We start from the raw sequence: 20,174 nt of genomic DNA, 5'->3' as shown, positions 1-20,174 counted from the left end.
CAGTCTCATAGACTGTAGTGGAGCATCACTGGCTAACATATTCTGCTCTTATCTTGAGATAACAGACCTCAACAGGAAAGGCTGGAGACAAGGCTAGCTCTCAACCAGAGCTACACAGAACAGGTCTATTGATGAAATCATTTGACATTTTACTTGAGTAGCCTGATATTATTAAGGTCTATAATCAATATAGGACTACTACCCTGATAGCCCTGTCTCCTGTCAGGGTCTCTTCCTGACCCCTACACCCTGTGGTAGACCACAATAACTACTGACCTTCACAGACTGGGGTTGGGGAAGACAAGAGCTCTCACTTCAAACACACACAGGTCCATGGGGGCCATGTTGTATTGACATCAGTAACCTTTACCTCGAGGGAACCAGGAAGTACCTCATGTGGTGTTCTCTGTATGTTTCCTTACCGTATGAGACGAGATACAGTATGTCTGTGTGTACGTTTCAGGTTGCACACGTTAGGAAGCTGTGTTGACGTTATGAGAAAGTAAGCTTCGATCAAAAAAGCATTACTCTCAGACATCAATCCAGTCGTCAAACCGCTGACAATACCATAGATACTGTGTTGTTATGTGTTAATAACATGTAGACTACGTTACCCAGCAGGCTATGCTGGGGCAGGTGGTTGAAGAATGCCTTGCATGGCTAAACATGGAGTTTTCTAGCTAAAGTATATGTTCATTAAAAGTAGTTAAACCTACGCCCCAGTTTGTCATTAAATAAGGAACATGGTGTCAGATTGGTAGTCGCTATGACGAGACAGAGAAAAGAAAGGAGTAACTCTGCAAATTTCCGTGACTAAAATTGAACATTCTACCACAAGTCAAGTGACGTGAGAAGTCGAAGATGCTAGCTTGCAAGAGCGAGGACAATGAGCCGCAGCAGCGAGAGTGACAGCAGCGAGAGTGACAGCAGCTAGAGTGACAGCAGCGAGAGTGACAGCAGCTAGAGTGACAGCAGCTAGAGTGACAGCAGCTAGAGTGACAGCAGCGAGAATGACAGCAGCTAGTGACAGCAGCGAGAGTGACAGCAGCTAGAGTGACAGCAGCTAGAGTGACAGCAGCGAGAGTGACGGCAGCGAGAGTAACAGCAGCTAGAGTGACAGCAGCGAGAGTGATAGCAGTGAGAGTGACAGCAGCGAGAGCGACAGCAGTGAGAGGGACGGCAGCTAGAGTGACAGCAGCTAGAGTGACAGCAGCGAGAGTGACAGCAGCGAGAGTGACAGCAGCTAGAGTGACAGCAGCTAGAGTGACGGCAGCGAGAGTGACAGCAGCTAGAGTGACAGCAGCGAGAGTGACAGTAGCGAGAACGACAGCAGCTAGAGTGACAGCAGCTAGAGTGACAGCAGCGAGAGTGACAACAGCTAGAGTGACAGCAGCTAGAGTGACAGCAGCTAGAGTGACAGCAGCGAGAGTGACAGCAGCTAGAGTGACGGCAGCGAGAGTGACGGCAGCGAGAGCGACGGCAGCGAGAGCGAAGGCAGCGAGAGCGACGGCAGCGAGAGCGACGGCAGCGAGAGCGACGGCAGCGAGAATGACGGCAGCGAGAGCGACGGCAGCGAGAATGACAGCAGCGAGAATGACGGCAGCGAGAATGACAGCAGCGAGAGTGACAGCAGCGAGAGTGACAGCAGCTAGAGTGAGGCTGCAATGGAATCTGTTGACGAGCAAGTTGACATACTGAAGTAAGGGAAATTGACACTGTTCCTGTTCTCCGTCATGGATAGCCTTAGTCCTCCTACTCCTATGCAGTTAACAGGCAATTTAGCTGACAATTGTAAACGTTTCAAGCAGAGATTCAATATCTCCCTAGCAGCCAGTGGTCCATTTTTCTGCATGTTATTGGAGAGGATGCATTGGACATTTACAATAGCTTTCAGCAAGACGAGGCAAACTTGACATTGACTGTGCTAATGGCTAAATTTGAGGAGTCCTTTGTACCAAGCCAGAAAGTCAAGTTTGAGAGATACAAGTTTTTCTCTCATGATCAGAAACAAGGAGTCAGTTTTGACCAGTATTTGGCTGAGCTGAACGCACTGAGCAAAACGTGTGAATTTGAAAATCTGAAAGACTCACTAGTGAAAGACAGGATAGTCTGTGACATAGTTGATAATAGACTCAAGGAGAGATCGCTGCGTGAGTAAGATTTAACTGTGGATAAAGCAGTGAATATGTGTTGAGCAGCTGAAACCACCAGAGCACAAGGTAAAGAGCTGAGCAGGGAAGAGACGTCAGTGTATCCAATAACAAGAGAGGAGCACCACACATAACGCCTTACAAAACAAAAACAAGCAAAAGAGAGAAATCAAAACACTACATGTGAAAAATGTGGATTTATCCACAAGCCCCAAAAAATGCCCTGCATATGGCAAATCATGTAACAACTGTGGGAAAAATAATAATTTCTCAAAATGCTGTAAAAGCTGAGGCTACAAAGAAAAAGGTTCACACAGTGAAGAAGGAGATTGAAGAATTCTTTGTTGATTCTGTGGAAATATGCAATGCAGTAAATGCAGAATGGATTGTGCCCTTGACTGTGAATGAAGCTATAATACCATTCAAGCTTGATACTGGATCACAGGTAAACCTGTTGTCGCTGGATGACTACAAAACACTGAAGGTGAATGAATCTATAATACCATTCAAGCTTGTTACTGGAGCACAGGTAAACCTGTTGTCGCTGGATGACTACAAAACACTGAAGGTGAATGAATCTATAATACCATTCAAGCTTGTTACTGGAGCACAGGTAAACCTGTTGACGCTGGATGACTACAAAACACTGAAGGTGAATGAATCTATAATACCATTCAAGCTTGTTACTGGAGCACAGGTAAACCTGTTGTCGCTGGATGACTACAAAACACTGAAGGTGAATGAATCTATAATACTATTCAAGCTTGATACTGGAGCACAGGTAAACCTGTTGTCGCTGGATGACTACAAAACACTGAAGGTGAATGAATCTATAATACCATTCAAGCTTGATACTGGAGCACAGGTAAACCTGTTGTTGCTGGATGACTACAAAACACTGAAGGTGAATGAATCTATAATACCATTCAAGCTTGATACTGGAGCACAGGTAAACCTGTTGTCGCTGGATGGCTACAAAACACTGAAGGTGAATGAATCTATAATACCATTCAAGCTTGATACTGGAGCACAGGTAAACCTGTTGTTGCTGGATGACTACAAAACACTGAAGGTGAATGAATCTATAATACCATTCAAGCTTGATACTGGAGCACAGGTAAACCTGTTGTCGCTGGATGACTACAAAACACTGAAGGTGAATGAATCTATAATACCATTCAAGCTTGATACTGGAGCACAGGTAAACCTGTTGTCGCTGGATGACTACAAAACACTGAAGGTGAATGAATCTATAATACCATTCAAGCTTGATACTGGAGCACAGGTAAACCTGTTGTTGCTGGATGACTACAAAACACTGAAGGTGAATGAATCTATAATACCATTCAAGCTTGATACTGGAGCACAGGTAAACCTGTTGTTGCTGGATGACTACAAAACACTGAAGGTGAATGAATCTATAATACCATTCAAGCTTGATACTGGAGCACAGGTAAACCTGTTGTTGCTGGATGACTACAAAACACTGAAGGTGAATGAATCTATAATACCATTCAAGCTTGATACTGGAGCACAGGTAAACCTGTTGTTGCTGGATGACTACAAAACACTGAAGGTGAATGAATCTATAATACCATTCAAGCTTGATACTGGAGCTCAGGTAAACCTGTTGTTGCTGGATGACTACAAAACACTGAAGGTGAATGAATCTATAATACCATTCAAGCTTGATACTGGAGCACAGGTAAACCTGTTGTCGCTGGATGACTACAAAACACTGAAGGTGAATGAATCTATAATACCATTCAAGCTTGATACTGGAGCACAGGTAAACCTGTTGTTGCTGGATGACTACAAAACACTGAAGGTGAATGAATCTATAATACCATTCAAGCTTGATACTGGAGCACAGGTAAACCTGTTGTCGCTGGATGACTACAAAACACTGAAGGTGAATGAATCTATAATACCATTCAAGCTTGATACTGGAGCACAGGTAAACCTGTTGTCGCTGGATGACTACAAAACACTGAAGGTGAATGAATCTATAATACCATTCAAGCTTGATACTGGAGCACAGGTAAACCTGTTATCGCTGGATGGCTACAAAACACTGAAGGTGAATGAATCTATAATACTATTCAAGCTTGATACTGGAGCACAGGTAAACCTGTTGTCGCTGGATGACTACAAAACACTGAAGGTGAATGAATCTATAATACCATTCAAGCTTGATACTGGAGCACAGGTAAACCTGTTGTTGCTGGATGACTACAAAACACTGAAGGTGAATGAATCTATAATACCATTCAAGCTTGATACTGGAGCACAGGTAAACCTGTTGTCGCTGGATGACTACAAAACACTGAAGGTGAATGAATCTATAATACCATTCAAGCTTGATACTGGAGCACAGGTAAACCTGTTGTTGCTGGATGACTACAAAACACTGAAGGTGAATGAATCTATAATACCATTCAAGCTTGATACTGGAGCACAGGTAAACCTGTTGTCGCTGGATGACTACAAAACACTGAAGGTGAATGAATCTATAATACCATTCAAGCTTGATACTGGAGCACAGGTAAACCTGTTGTCGCTGGATGACTACAAAACACTGAAGGTGAATGAATCTATAATACCATTCAAGCTTGATACTGGAGCACAGGTAAACCTGTTGTTGCTGGATGACTACAAAACACTGAAGGTGAATGAATCTATAATACCATTCAAGCTTGATACTGGAGCACAGGTAAACCTGTTGTCGCTGGATGACTACAAAACACTGAAGGTGAATGAATCTATAATACCATTCAAGCTTGATACTGGAGCACAGGTAAACCTGTTGTTGCTGGATGACTACAAAACACTGAAGGTGAATGAATCTATAATACCATTCAAGCTTGATACTGGAGCACAGGTAAACCTGTTATCTCTGGATGACTACAAAACACTGAAGGTGAATGAAACTATAATACCATTCAAGCTTGATACTGGATCACAGGTAAACCTGTTATCGCTGGATGACTACAAAACACTGAAGGTGAATGAATCTATAATACCATTCAAGCTTGATACTGGAGCACAGGTAAACCTGTTGTTGCTGGATGACTACAAAACACTGAAGGTGAATGTATCTATAATACCATTCAAGCTTGATACTGGAGCACAGGTAAACCTGTTGTCGCTGGATGACTACAAAACACTGAAGGTGAATGAATCTATAATACCATTCAAGCTTGATACTGGAGCACAGGTAAACCTGTTGTTGCTGGATGACTACAAAACACTGAAGGTGAATGAATCTATAATACCATTCAAGCTTGATACTGGAGCACAGGTAAACCTGTTATCTCTGGATGACTACAAAACACTGAAGGTGAATGAATCTATAATACCATTCAAGCTTGATACTGGAGCACAGGTAAACCTGTTATCTCTGGATGACTACAAAACACTGAAGGTGAAGAGCAAAATACACCCGGTGGAAATGAAGGTTACTGGTTATACTGGGGAGAACGTACCAGTCAAAGGGAGCTGCATAGTAACTTTACAGCACAAAGGAAAGCAGTTCAGAGCACAGCTGCTGATTGTGGAAAAGAGTGTACAGCCTATTCTAGGAATCAATGCACGTGAAAAGCTCAATTTGTTGAAAAGAGTGTATGTAGTGACATCACAGACTGAAAATGACCAAGAATCACTACTGGCTGAGTATGAGGATGTGTTTGAGGGTCTTGGATGTTTACCAGGAGATCACAAAATGTACTGTTGACAAAATGACTCCAGTTGTGCATGCATGCAGTAAAGTTCCATTTGCACTGAGGAAAAAGCTCAAAGAGGAACTCGGACGCATGGAAAAGATGGACGTCATCACAAAAATGGATGAACCTACAGACTGGGTAAGCTCACTGGTTATTGTGGTGAAAAAGAACAGCGATCTCAGGATATGTCTAGACCCGAGAGATCTCAACAAAGCAATCAAGAGAGAGCATTTCAAGATGCCAACCAGAGAAGAGATAATGTCACAGTTTGCTGGAGCAATGTGGTTCAGTAAGCTTGATGCCTCATTAGGATTCTGGCAAATGAAGCTAGATGATGCAAGCTCAAGGCTATGCACATTCATCAAATCAAATGTATTTATATAGCCTTTCGTACATCAGCTGATATCTCAAAGTGCTGTACAGAAACCCAGCCTAAAACCCCAAACAGCAAGCAATGCAGGTGTAGAAGCACGGTGGCTAGGAAAAACTCCCTAGAAAGGCCAAAACCTAGGAAGAAACCTAGAGAGGAACCAGGCTATGTGGGGTGGCCAGTCCTCTTCTGGCTCTGCTGGGTGGAGATTATAACAGAACATGGCCAAGATGTTCAAATGTTCATAAATGACCAGCATGGTCCAATAATAATAAGGCAGAACAGTTGAAACTGGAGCAGCAGCACGGCCAGGTGGACTGGGGACAGCAAGGAGTCATCATGTCAGGTAGTCCTGAGGCACACCTGAGGGCAGGTACAGATTTCTTCGTCTACCATATGGGATTCTTTCAGCGCCAGAGGTCTACCGCAAGACAATCCACATGATCTTCGAGCACATTCCAGGAGTGGAGACTATGATGGATGACATCATCATCTGGGGGTCCACAAAAGAAGAACACGATGCGAGAGTGAGACAAGTGCTGGATCTGACACAGAAAGTCAACCTAAAACTAAACAAGGACAAATGCGAGTTTGGTGTGAAAACACTTACCTTCGTGGGAGATGTACTTTCAGAGGACGGAGTCAAACCAGACCCGAGGAAAACATCAGCCATCAACAACATGGAGCGTCCGAAGAACAAGGACGATGTGAGACACTTAATGGGCATGATCACCTACCTTGCAAAGTTCATACCCTAACTGTCAGCACAGTCCGCTCCACTCAGATGTCTTCTGGAACAGAAAAATGAATGGGAATGGTTCCATGACCAGGAAAACTGCTTCAAAAACCTAAAGAAGACAATCACAGAAGAGCCAGTGCTCAGGTTCTATGATCCAGAGAAAAGCACAAGCATTTCTGCAGACGCATCACAGTTTGGCCTGGGAGCAGTTCTTCTGCAACAGTATGACGACACATGGCAACCCGTTGCTTATGCGTCCAGATCCTTGACAGGTGCAGAGACAAGGTATGCACAAATAGAGAAAGAACTACTGGCGAGCACAAACTCTTGCGAAAGGTTTCACCAATACGTCTACGGACAAGACTTCGAAGTAGAAACAAACCACAAACCATTGGTGTCAATCATGTCTAAGCCACTGAATGATTGTCCAATGAGAATCCAGAGAATGTTGATCAGACTGCAAAAGTATGATGTGAAGATGATCTATACCCCGGGAAAGTTCATGTTTGCCGCCGACTCTCTTTCTCGAGCAGCAGTCGACAAGAAGGAGAGCTTCGGCACACAGAAAAACACTGAGATTCAGGCCTACGTCGACATGATCGTAGCATCACTTCCTGTGTCTTCAGAGAGAATGGAGCAGATCAAAAGAGAGACCGCAGCTGACCAAAGAATGACAGAGTTGAAAGAAACAACACTGATAGGATGGCCCGCACAGAAAAACAACTGTCCAAGGAGAATACGGGATTACTGGATGTGCAGAGCAGAGCTCACCATTGTGGATGACATAGAGTTCAAAGGCAACAAGATTGTCATTCCCATGACACTATGCAAAGAAATGCTACAGAAAATACACGAGGGCCACTTGGGTGAGAAAAAATGCAAATGACAAGCACGAGAAGTAATGTACTGGCCAAGAATGAACCAGGAAATCAGGCAGACCACTGCTTCATGTGAACTATGTTTGACCTACAGGCCAAAGCAGCAAGCAGAGCCGCTAATGCCTCATCCAGTACCCAACAGACCCTACTACAAAGTTGGAGTTGACCTTTTTGACTGCAACGGCATAAGTCACAATGTTGTTACCGACTACTACTCAAACTACCCTGAAGTAGCAACACTGCCAACTACCTCCAGCAAAGCTGTAATCACCTACCTGAAATCAGTCGTTGCAAGACATGGGGTTGCGTCTGAACTGTACTCGGACAATGGCCCACAGTTCTCAAGTTCTGAATTCCGATCGTTTGCTGACGACTGGGGATTCCGACACAACACCTCCAGCCCTAACTACCCAAGGTCCAACGGCTTAGCAGAGAGTTCAGTCAAAATTGTCTGATGAGGTCTGATGAAAAAGGCACACGATGGAAAGGAGGATTTCCTAAAAAATCTGATGATCTACCGCAGCACACCGCTGCAGAACGGACTTTCAACTGCACGAATGTTGATGGGACGTCGCATCAGAACCAACCTACCCATCCATGAGGACTTGTTAACACCCAGAGGTGCTCACAAAGTCAAACTCGCGAAGGAAAAACAGAAAGACAAACAAAAACAGCGACACGACAAGAGTGCAAGACACTTACCTGAACTGAAACCTGGAGATCATGTACGACTCCGAGACACCACTACAGGAACCTGGATGCAGCAAGGGTGTGTGCAGAGAGAAGTTGCACCGCGATCCTATGAGATCCAAACGGAGCATGGATCACAACTGAGACGAAACAGAGTGGATCTAAGGCTTCAGCCATTCACCCATTCACCCTGGAGGATCTAACAGTCAGTCAGTAGATATAACAGTCAGTCAGGAGATCTAACAGTCAGTCAGGAGATCTAACAGTCAGTCAGGAGATCTAACAGTCAGTCAGGAGATCTAACAGTCAGTCAGTAGATCTAACAGTCAGTCAGGAGATCTAACAGTCAGTCAGTAGATCAAACAGTCATTCAGGTGATCTAACAGTCAGTCAGGAGATCTAACAGTCAGTCAGGAGATCTAACAGTCAGTCAGTAGATCTAACAGTCATTCAGGTGATCTAACAGTCAGTCAGGAGATCTAACAGTCAGTCAGGAGATCTAACAGTCAATCAGGAGATCTAACACTCAGTCAGGAGATCTAACACTCAGTCAGGAGATCTAACACTCAGTCAGGAGATCTAACAGTCAGTAGATCTAACAGTCAGTCAGGAGATCTAACAGTCAGTCAGGAGATCTAATAGTCAGTCAGGAGATCTAACAGTCAATCAGGAGATCTAACACTCAGTCAGGAGATCTAACACTCAGTCAGTAGATCCAACACTCAGTCAGTAGATCTAACAGTCAGTCAGGAGATCTAACAGTCAGTCAGGAGATCTACCAGTCAGTCAGGAGATCTAACACTCAGTCAGGAGATCTAACACTCAGTCAGGAGATCTAACAGTCAGTCAGGAGATCTAACAGTCAATCAGGAGATCTAACACTCAGTCAGGAGATCTAACACTCAGTCAGTAGATCTAACACTCAGTCAGTAGATCTAACAGTCAGTCAGGAGATCTAACAGTCAGTCAGGAGATCTACCAGTCAGTCAGGAGATCTAACACTCAGTCAGGAGATCTAACACTCAGTCAGTAGATCTAACAGTCAGTCAGTAGATCTAACACTCAGTCAGTAGATCTAACACTCAGTCAGGAGATCTAACAGTCAGTCAGGAGATCTAACAGTCAGTCAGGAGATCTAATAGTCAGTCAGGAGATCTAACAGTCAATCAGGAGATCTAACACTCAGTCAGGAGATCTAACACTCAGTCAGTAGATCTAACACTCAGTCAGTAGATCTAACAGTCAGTCAGGAGATCTAACAGTCAGTCAGGAGATCTACCAGTCAGTCAGGAGATCTAACACTCAGTCAGGAGATCTAACACTCAGTCAGGAGATCTAATAGTCAGTCAGGAGATCTAACAGTCAATCAGGAGATCTAACACTCAGTCAGGAGATCTAACACTCAGTCAGGAGATCTAACACTCAGTCAGGAGATCTAACAGTCAGTCAGTAGATCTAACAGTCAATCAGGAGATCTAACAGTCAGTCAGGAGATCTAACAGTCAGTCAGGAGATCTACCAGTCAGTCAGGAGATCTAACACTCAGTCAGGAGATCTAACACTCAGTCAGGAGATCTAACAGTCAGTCAGGAGATCTAACAGTCAATCAGGAGATCTAACACTCAGTCAGGAGATCTAACACTCAGTCAGGAGATCTAACACTCAGTCAGGAGATCTAACACTCAGTCAGGAGATCTAACAGTCAGTCAGGAGATCTAATAGTCAGTCAGGTAAGGATAGCTCAGGTCCACCAAGGTCTCTGGGTTTAGATTCAGTAAATTAACAGCTAGTTGTTTTATTCTGTCAGTTACGTTCTCTACATTGTGTGGTGTCTGCTGGGTGCTGATCCAGGAAGTAACTCTGACAGTGAGGGTAGTTCAGGTCAACTAAGGTTTCATGGTTTTACAGTACTTAATCAGTCAGTGGCTAGCTAGTTTTGTCGTCTCTGTGCTGTGTGCTGGGTCAGCTGTGGACACTCAGGGGATATCCTGACCTGCTCCCTCTCCCTCTGGGTCAGCTGTGGACACTCAGGGGATATCCTGATCTGCTCCCTCTCCCTCTGGGTCAGCTGTGGACACTCAGGGGATATCCTGATCTGCTCCCGCTTCATCTGGGCAGACTCTGTCATGCATCACACACACACACACACACACACACACACACACACACACACACACACACACACACACACACACACACACACACACACACTCACACACACACACACACACACACACACACACACACACACACACACACACACACACACACACACACACACACACACACACACACACACCTTACATGTACCTTACATGTACCATGTGCTGTATCTGTCTATCATCCTTATGGCTTCTCTTGCCTACATTGAGCTGGTTTCTATTTCATTACAGAGATAAATGGAGCTGGTTTCTATTTCATTACAGAGATACATGGAGCTGGTTTCTATTTCATTACAGAGATAAATGGAGCTGGTTTCTATTTCATTACAGAGATACATGGGGCTGGTTTCTATTTCATTACAGAGATACATGGAGCTGGTTTCTATTTCATTACAGAGATACATGGAGCTGGTTTTTAAGTCATTACCGAGATACATGGAGCTGGTTTCTAACTCATTACAGAGATACATGGAGCCGGTTTCAATCTCATTACAGAGATACATGGAGCTGGTTTCAATCTCATTACAGAGATAAACGGAGCTGGTTTCAATCTCATTACAATGCTAAATGGAGCTGGTTTCAATCTCATTACAGAGATACATGGAGCTGGTTTCTAACTCATTACAGAGATAAACAGAGCTGGTTTCAATCTCATTACAGAGATAAATGGAGCTAGTTTCTAACTCATTACAGAGCTAAATGGAGCTGGTTTCAATCTCATTACAGAGATAAATGGAGCTGGTTTCTAACTCATTACAGAGCTGAATAGAGCAACCATCTATTTCTTTATTTCTGCATCTCATTTAATAATAGATAGATTCATTCAGTTCTGGGTTAGGGTTAGGTAAGTAAGTGTGTGTGTGTGTATCAGTGGGTGCGTACATGTGTATCCATGTGCGTATGTTTGTGTGTGTGTGTGTGTGTGTGTGTGTGTGTGCGTGCCCCAGTTTGGCATCCTGACACATTTCAACAATCCGTGTTGAAAATAAATCTGAGGATGTGATTGATTGAACATGAATTTGACATCTGTACTGTAATGAGGCTCTGTAATTGGATAAACCGTGTATCTGAGGTCACAGATGACTGCAGACCATTAGACAGATGAGGGACATCCAACCCTTACCTCAACCCTAACCCTAGCCTCAGCTCTCTGCCTCAGACCAGACTGACTTGCAATATACAGACAGAGAAGGAAGTTGCAATAGGCCCGTGCAACCCAAGGTTTGACACCAACAGAAATCCTCTCAACCCTAACCCTCAACTCTAACCCTAACCCTCAACTCTAACCCTAACCCTAACCCTCAACCCTTACCTCAACTCTAACACAAGCCTCAACCCTAACCCTAACCCTAGCCTCAACCCCAACCCTAGCCTCAACCCTAACCCTAGCCTCAGCTCAGGTGTTACTTGGCATGGTATGGTATGATGAGTGTACCTCCCACTGAAACCCAGACATCTAGTTTGAACCCCACAGTGCTGTGATGATCAGACCCAGAGACAGAGACCCAGAGCTCAGACCAGTCCAACCCAGGGGAAGAGGCCTCCACCCTGGCCTTCTCCACCTCCCCCTCCCCTGGAGAGACAGCAGGTGCCCTTTAAAACTGACAGGCTTTTCTTCTCCAGTCTCACCCAGGCTCTCAGGGATCATTACTGAACTGTTAGTCCCAGGGGTCCACTGTTCTGTTCGGTGGTGGGTAGGAGGGCTCAGTAAGTCAGTTCAGTACTGGATATGAATAAGAATGGAGAAGAAAGGAGGATCAGTGTGTGAAATCGTAGCATTGTAATGCTTCTCTGAAATACAAGTATATAATAGGGTTTTCAAATGGCTTATGTTGTTGCCTTGGCAAGACAATGACAAAGGTGTTGGCTGATGCAGAAACAGACTGGTACTCAGCAGGCTGTAATTGGATCACTAGGTGCACTCTACAGTATCACATATGCTGCTTCTCTGTGTGCTCCCGACATACGACTAACAGAACACCTCCATCTCTATCTGGTGGGACTTGGGAATGCTAGGGACTTGGGAATGCTAGGGACTTGGGAATGCTAGGGACTTGGGAATGCTAGGGACTTGGAAATGCTAGGGACTTGGGAATGCAAGGGACTTGGGAATGCTAGGGACTTGGGAATGGTAGAAACTTCGGAAAGGTAGGGGCTTGGGAATGGGAGGGACTTGGGAATGGTAGGGACTTAGGAATGGTAGGGACTTGGGAATGGTAGAAACTTCGGAATGGTAGGGACTTGGGAATGGGAGGGACTTTGGAATGGTACGAACTTCGGAAAGGTAGGGACTTGGGAATGGGAGGGACTTGGGAATGGTAGCGACTTAGGAATGGTAGGGACTTGGGAATGGTAGGAACTTGGGAATGGTAGGAAATTCGGAAAGGTAGGGACTTGGGAATGGTAGTGACTTCTGAAAGGTAGGGACTTGGGAATGGTAGGGACTTGGGAATGGTAGGGACTTGGGAATGGTAGGGACTTAGGAATGGTAGGGACTTGGGAATGGTAGGAACTTCTGAAAGGTAGGGACTTGGGAATGGTAGGAGCTTGGGAATGGTAGGGACTTGGGAATGGTAGGAACTTCGGAAAGGTAGGGACTTGGGAATGGTAGTGACTTCTGAAAGGTAAGGACTTGGGAATGGTAGGGGCTTGGGAATGGTAGGGACTTCTGAAAGGTAGGGACTTGAGAATGGTGGGGACTTGGGAATGGTAGTGACTTCTGAAAGGTAGGGACTTGGGAATGGTAGGGGCTTGGGAATGGTAGGGACTTGGGAATGGTAGGGGCTTGGGAATGGTAGGGACTTGGGAATGGTAGGAACTTCGGAAAGGTAGGGACTTAGGAATGGTAGGAACTTCAGAATGGTGGGGACTTGGGAATGGTAGGAATTTGGGAATGGTGGGGACTTGGGAATGGTAGGGACTTGGGAATGGTAGGGACTTGGCTGTGGGAAGAGTCTAGCTTTTGTGATACTGACTCACCACATAGACACCTAGTTATTCCTGTACAGTATGCATAGGTTTAAGACTCTTCTGTCTCCCACCCCATAGACACCTAGTTATTCCTGTACAGTATGCATAGGTTTAAGACTCTTCTGTCTCCCACCCCATAGACACCTAGTTATTCCTGTACTGTGTACATAGGTTTAAGACTCTTCTGTCTCCCACCCCATAGACACCTAGTTATTCCTGTACAGTATGCATAGGTTTAAGACTCTTCTGTCTCCCACCCCATAGACACCTAGTTATTCCTGTACTGTGTACATAGGTTTAAGACTCTTCTATCTCTTCCCTGTTCAGGTGAATGGCAGGGACTACTCCAAGGCCAGCCATGACGAGATGGTGGAGGTCATCAGAAGAGACCCCATTGTGGTGCAGGTCGTCCGTCGCCATGGCAACCCCGCACACTCACATCAGACATTACAGGAAGTTCACGTGGTGGACGTGTGCACGCAGACGGACATCACTTTTGAACACATCATGGCCCTGGCTAAGCTGAGGCCTGCTACTCCACCTGTACCCGACATCTGCCCCTTTCTGCTGTCAGACAGGTGAGGGGCGTCTAATCCTAACCCTAACCTTAACATTAACCTTATCCCTTACCCTGACCCTAGCCTTAAAACTTACCCTAACCTTAACATTAACCTTATCCCTTACCCTAGCCTTAAAACTTACCCTAACCTTAACATGAACCTTATCCCTTACCCTAACCCTAACCATAAAATGTACCGTAACCCTAGCCTCAACCCTAACCCTCAACTCTAACCCTAACCTGTTATCTGCCCCTTCCTGCTGTCGGTCATGTTGCCATAGAGATAACCTCACTAGTGGTTAATATACAGGGAGCCAGGATTTGAGAACCATTGTTGTAGAACTCTGTCTGAGTAATACATGTCCTGTATGTGACTCATGGGTTTGGCCTGAATTTTCTGCCGGAACTTTCTAATAGATAACCCCTTTATTCAGAGAGAACGTGGGTTACCCCTTGAATATGAATGAATAACATGTGGATAATGTAATAATATGTGCCATTAGTAGACACTTTTATCCAAAGTGACTTACTGTGGGGAATGTCTACATTTGTATGAGTGTCCCCTTGGATAGTTCTCCTCAAGATGGAGATGCTTTATTATGGGTTACATCAACCTGATGTGGTTGATCAGAGCCTCTACTGTATCATGGAGGACAGCAGCATTACAGCCCCCTCCCCAGTACAGCTGATCACATCCCTTTAATGTCATTAGGATGCTCTCCAACTGGCATGTAATCATTGTGTCTGCAGTGCAGCCAGACTGCTGCATCCATTCCCTTTAAGAGTTTACAAGGTGATTAAAAACAAACGGAGTGACTGTTATACAGCGCTACGTTCATTCTCAGTCTATTTATAGGTCTTTACTGGGCCAGAAATGAAATACATTATGTCCTATAAACTAAAAATCATCCGTTCCCTGGTCTGTGATACGGCTGATAAGGGGGAGGCAGAATGGATGCTGTTGTGATTCTAAACAATAGTGATGTTACTGTGGGCTGGTTATACCAGGGCTGACATGTCTCTGTATAGGTGCCAGGTAACCATCTGTTAATCAATCAATTACAGAGGAGACAAAGCTGTCTTTTCACAGCTTCTGTCACTTACATGGGTTTTTTGTCTTGTTAAAATGTGTCCATGTTTAAAATGAAACGATGTGTGTATAGATCCCTGTCATTAGTTGCTTTCCTGGAGGTTGTAAAATGGATTTTATGTTAGCGACCAATATGCACCACACAGGGAGAAAGGTGTTGAAACCAGCTTGCAACTCACACATCTCCTCTTCCCCCTCTCTCTTCCTCTCATTCTGTCTCTCCTCAGCTGTCACTCCATCCACACCATGGAGCATGAATTCTACGAGTGTCCAGAGTACCTCTCCAACACCCCAGCTGAAGTGGACAGGCCAGAGGAGTTTGAGTATGAGGTAAATCAATATGGAGCCACACAAGTTCCTGCGATGACAATTCTCCCACAGCGGTTATATTGACAAGTCATCTGTCTCTTGGTCAAATACAGTGTTCCCTACTTATTCACTGCAAAGATAATTACAAACACGTCTCCCCCGTAGCTCATTATGTCATCGGAATGATAAAGATTAAAATAACGGCATGAATCTTATTACCTCAAGTTGGTATGTTTTCCCTATAAACAATGACACTTTTCAGATACAGTTGGAGTGTTGAAAAATAGCCTGTCTGGGAGGCTGGGTGGAGATTGTAATTTGTGTCAGAGAGGCAGTGACCGTGGGAGACGTGAGGTGATGGGTGACGTGGTAGTGTGTGTGTTTGTGCAGTGGTGCTGCTCGTATAATGGGTGCCCGTGGTTCGCTGCACAGGATTCTGGGTCATTAGTGTTCCTCTGCTGTCAGCTGTGGTTTAACGGCCACTTCTGACTAAATGGATGGATGTCTCTCTGTGTGAGAGAGGGATGAGAGACAGCGTGAAGTTCGAGCACACACTCACAGACACACACACACACACAAGTGCACACACAGTCACACACACTCGCAGGCAGGTGGACACACACGCACACACACACACACACACACAGTCTGGCCAGCCCAACTGAGGCAGGGTCAGTGTCAGGTCGTGACCTGATTACTGTTGTTATGGCTACTCCTTCCCCTCACACAGCTGGCCCTCAGTTACTCTTTGTTCAGTCAAGTGTATCTAACTGTACCCTGAATGCCCTTGCTCCTCAGTAGCCCCGGCAGCTCAGGAACATTAGCTGTGAAGGATGTGTTTAGCCTGGCTTCACACTACTGCCGTGTAACTTAAGGACAGCTACAGGGCAGCTGTGGGAGGTTTTTCTTCCCAGTGGCTCGCTATAAAAACAACACACAGATACAGATGATCTTCTAATCAAGACTATCGTGGTCTCTCTAACCTCAGTACATCCACAGATTATTACTAGGTCCCGTGCTGACGAGTATAAGGTTGTGTCCTGTAGCCCTATAAGAGTTAATGTACTGTCTGCACGACACACTGTGATTTGTCACTCTAGGAGGGAGTCTCTAATCTAAGCTCAAACGTCTCCAGATTACAAGGTTGTGTCCTGTACTACTCAGTGGGATTGTTCTCTCTAGTAATGCCCTCTGGCAGTAGTGAGCTAGTGTTCTCTGATCTCTCAGTACATGGTAGTTAATCAACAGTGATGGTGCGTTCGTGTCAACCACTTTTCTCGACCGTTCTGACCCTGTTCTAAACTGTGTGGAAGTGTGGAGTCTACTCGCCAATAACAGCTGAGTCCTAGTCAAAAGTGCCCTCCCTCCTCTGTTTGTCCTCTGTTTGTTGTAGCTAGATGTCAAATAAATTAATATTTGTTTTAAAATCTTTCCCAACTGCCAGCCAGAATCCTTTGGAAATTAGGCCATCCCTTTAATTAGGCTATCCCTTTAATTAGCCTATCCCTTTAATTAGGCTATCCCTTTAATTAGGCTGTCCCTTTAATTAGGCTATCCCTTTAATTAGGCTATCCCTTTAATTAGGCTGTCCCTTTAATTTGGCTATCCCTTTAATTAGCCTATCCCTTTAATTAGCCTATCCCTTTAATTAGGATATCCCTTTAATTAGGCTGTCCCTTTAATTAGGCTATCCCTTTAATTAGCCTATCCCTTTAATTAGCCTATCCCTTTAATTAGGATATCCCTTTAATTAGCCTATCCCTTTAATTAGGCTATCCCTTTAATTAGGCTGTCCCTTTAATTAGGCGATCCTTTTAATTAGCCTATCCCTTTAATTAGGCTATCCCTTTAATTAGCCTCTCTTTTTAATGAGGGTATCCCTTTAATTAGCCTCTCTTTTTAATGAGGGTATCCCTTTAATTAGGCTATCCCTTTAATGAGGTTATCCCTTTAATTAGGGTATCCCTGATATAGTCCCTTCTTTTGACCCCCTGCCATCCAACTGTAACTCCACACGTAAAATAACTTTGGCAGAGCAAAATGTCAAACTGTAAAATGATATCTTTCTGTTTCTTCCCAACACAGCAGTGACCAAACAGACAGGGGTTAATACACCTGCAACATTAAGGGAACACGCTGTGTAGTAAATGCCATCAGTGCCACCATCAAAGACATCCCCAGTGGGACACCCATCTGTGTTTTATTTGATATGAGGTTTTAGTGCTATTGATGTACAGACCACCCTCTGGGCAGTGGACATGTGTTACCATGGTGAGGGGAGATTAGGAACCACACAACAAGAATAAGCAAAGACCACAGGAGGTGGAATGTCATTTATCAGACAATAATTCAACATCAATTGCAGTCTTAACTGGTGTGGAATGGTGCAGCTTTAGTACCAATGTCACAGCATGTCATGGTGATACTGGGTTACTTGTTGAATTTGTTTGAGTGATACAGTTGGTTTACATTTAAATACACACAAACACACACACACACACACACAGTCACGTTCTGATCTTAGTTCCTTTGTTTTAGTATGGTCAGGGCGTGAGTTGGGGTGGGCAGTCTATGTTTGTTTTTCTATGTTGGTTTTTGTGTTCGGCCTAGTATGGTTCTCAATCAGAGGCAGGTGTAGTTAGTTGGGGTGGCAGGGTAGCCTATTGGTTAGAGCGTTGGACTAGAAAGGCTGCAAGTTCAAACCCCCGAGCTGACAAGGTACAAATCTGTTATTCTGTCCCTGAACAGGCAGTTAACCCACTGTTCCTAGACCAGTTAACCCACTGTTCCTAGACCAGTTAACCCACTGTTCCTAGATCCATCATTGTAAATAGGAATTTGTTCTGACTTGCCTAGTTAAATAAAGGTAAATTTAAAAAAAAGTTGTCTCTGATTGAGAATCATACTTAGGTAGCCTTTTCCCACCTGGGTTTCGTGGGTGTTTATTTTCTGTCTTTGTGTATTGTTGCCAGACAGGACTGTTTCGGTTTTCCTTCGTTCACTTTATTGTTTTTGTATTTTCTGTGTTCAGTTGTGATTCATTAAATATTTAATCATGAACACTTACCACGCTGGGTTTTGGTCCTCCGATCCTTCTCGCTACGTCCTCCTCAGAAGAGGAGGACAAGATCCGTTACACACACACACACACACACACACACACACACACACACACACACACACACACACACACACACACACACACACACACACACACACACACACACACACACACACATATTACATCACCCTTTGCAGAGACTTACTGGAGAACTGTGTGTTACTCCCTATGAGCTGTTGATCAACATGTTAGTCTCAGTAAAGTTGAGGCACCAAAGTATGTGTCAGTTAAAGGGGGATTTCTCCCTGGGGGAATCTGGGCTTGTTTTCATCATGTCTGAGGCATTTATAGGACAGTGATATGTGTTTCACACATACAGTGGGGCAAAAAAGTATTTAGTCAGCTACTAATTGTGCAAGTTCTCCCACTTAAAAAGATGAGAGAGGCCTGTAATTTTCATCATAGGTACACTTCAACTATGACAGACAAAATTAGATTTTTTTTTTCATAAAATCACATTGTAGGATTTTTTATGAATTTATTTGTAAATTATGGTGGAAAATAAGTATTTGGTCAATAACAAAAGTTTATCTCAATACTTTGTTATATACCCTTTGTTGGCAATGACAGAGGTCAAATGTTTTCTGTAAGTCTTCACGAGGTTTTCACACACTGTTGCTGGTATTTTGGCCCATTCCTCCATGCAGATGTCCTGTAGAGCAGTGATGTTTTGGGGCTGTTGCTGGGCAACACGGACTTTCAACTCCCTCCAAAGATTTTCTATGGGGTTGAGATCTGGAGACTGGCTAGGCCACTCCAGGACCTTGAAATGCTTCTTACGAAGCCACTCCTTCGTTGCCCGGGCGGTGTGTTTGGGATCATTGTCATGCTGAAAGACCCAGCCACGTTTCATCTTCAATGCCCTTGCTGATGGAAGGAGGTTTTCACTCAAAATCTCACGATACATGGCCCCATTCATTCTTTCCTTTACACGGATCAGTCGTCCTGGTTCCTTTGCAGAAAAACAGCCCCATAGCATGATGTTTCCACCCCCTTGCTTCACAGTCCTCCAAACACGACGAGTTGAGTTTTTACCAAAAAGTTCTGTTTTGGTTTCATCTGACCATATGACATTCTCCCAATCTTCTTCTGGATCATCCAAATGCTCTCTAGCAAACTTCAGACGGGCCTGGACATGTACTGGCTTAAGCAGGGGGACACGTCTGGCACTGCAGGATTTGAGTCCCTGGCAGCGTAGTGTGTTACTGATGGTAGGCTTTGTTACTTTGGTCCCAGCTCTCTGCAGGTTATTCACCAGGTCCCCCCTCTGTGGTTCTGGGATTTTTGCTCACCGTTCTTGTGATCATTTTGACCCCACGGGGTGAGATCATGTGTGGAGCCCCAGATCGAGGGAGATTATCAGTGGTCTTGTATGTCTTCCATTTCCTAATAATTGCTCCCACAGTTGATTTCT

The 20,174-nt window shown here is 44.5% G+C and overlaps 1 protein-coding gene across 1 annotated transcript in view; it reads left to right on the top strand.

Moving 5' to 3' along the window:
* Positions 1–20,174, top strand: part of LOC118938840 (PDZ domain-containing RING finger protein 4-like) — an 81,539-nt gene that overhangs the window by 43,454 nt on the left and 17,911 nt on the right. Inside the window, exons 2-3 of the mRNA XM_036945235.1 lie at positions 14,009–14,259; positions 15,558–15,660. Of these exons, the coding sequence (XP_036801130.1) occupies positions 14,009–14,259; positions 15,558–15,660 (354 nt within the window). The remainder of the gene's footprint in view (positions 1–14,008; positions 14,260–15,557; positions 15,661–20,174) is intronic.

The sequence above is a fragment of the Oncorhynchus mykiss genome, chromosome 15 (genome assembly GCF_013265735.2).
Source record: "Oncorhynchus mykiss isolate Arlee chromosome 15, USDA_OmykA_1.1, whole genome shotgun sequence".
NCBI lineage: Eukaryota > Metazoa > Chordata > Actinopteri > Salmoniformes > Salmonidae > Oncorhynchus > Oncorhynchus mykiss.
Note: the sequence above shows the minus strand (reverse complement) of the source record. Positions and strands in the feature narration are given on the sequence as shown.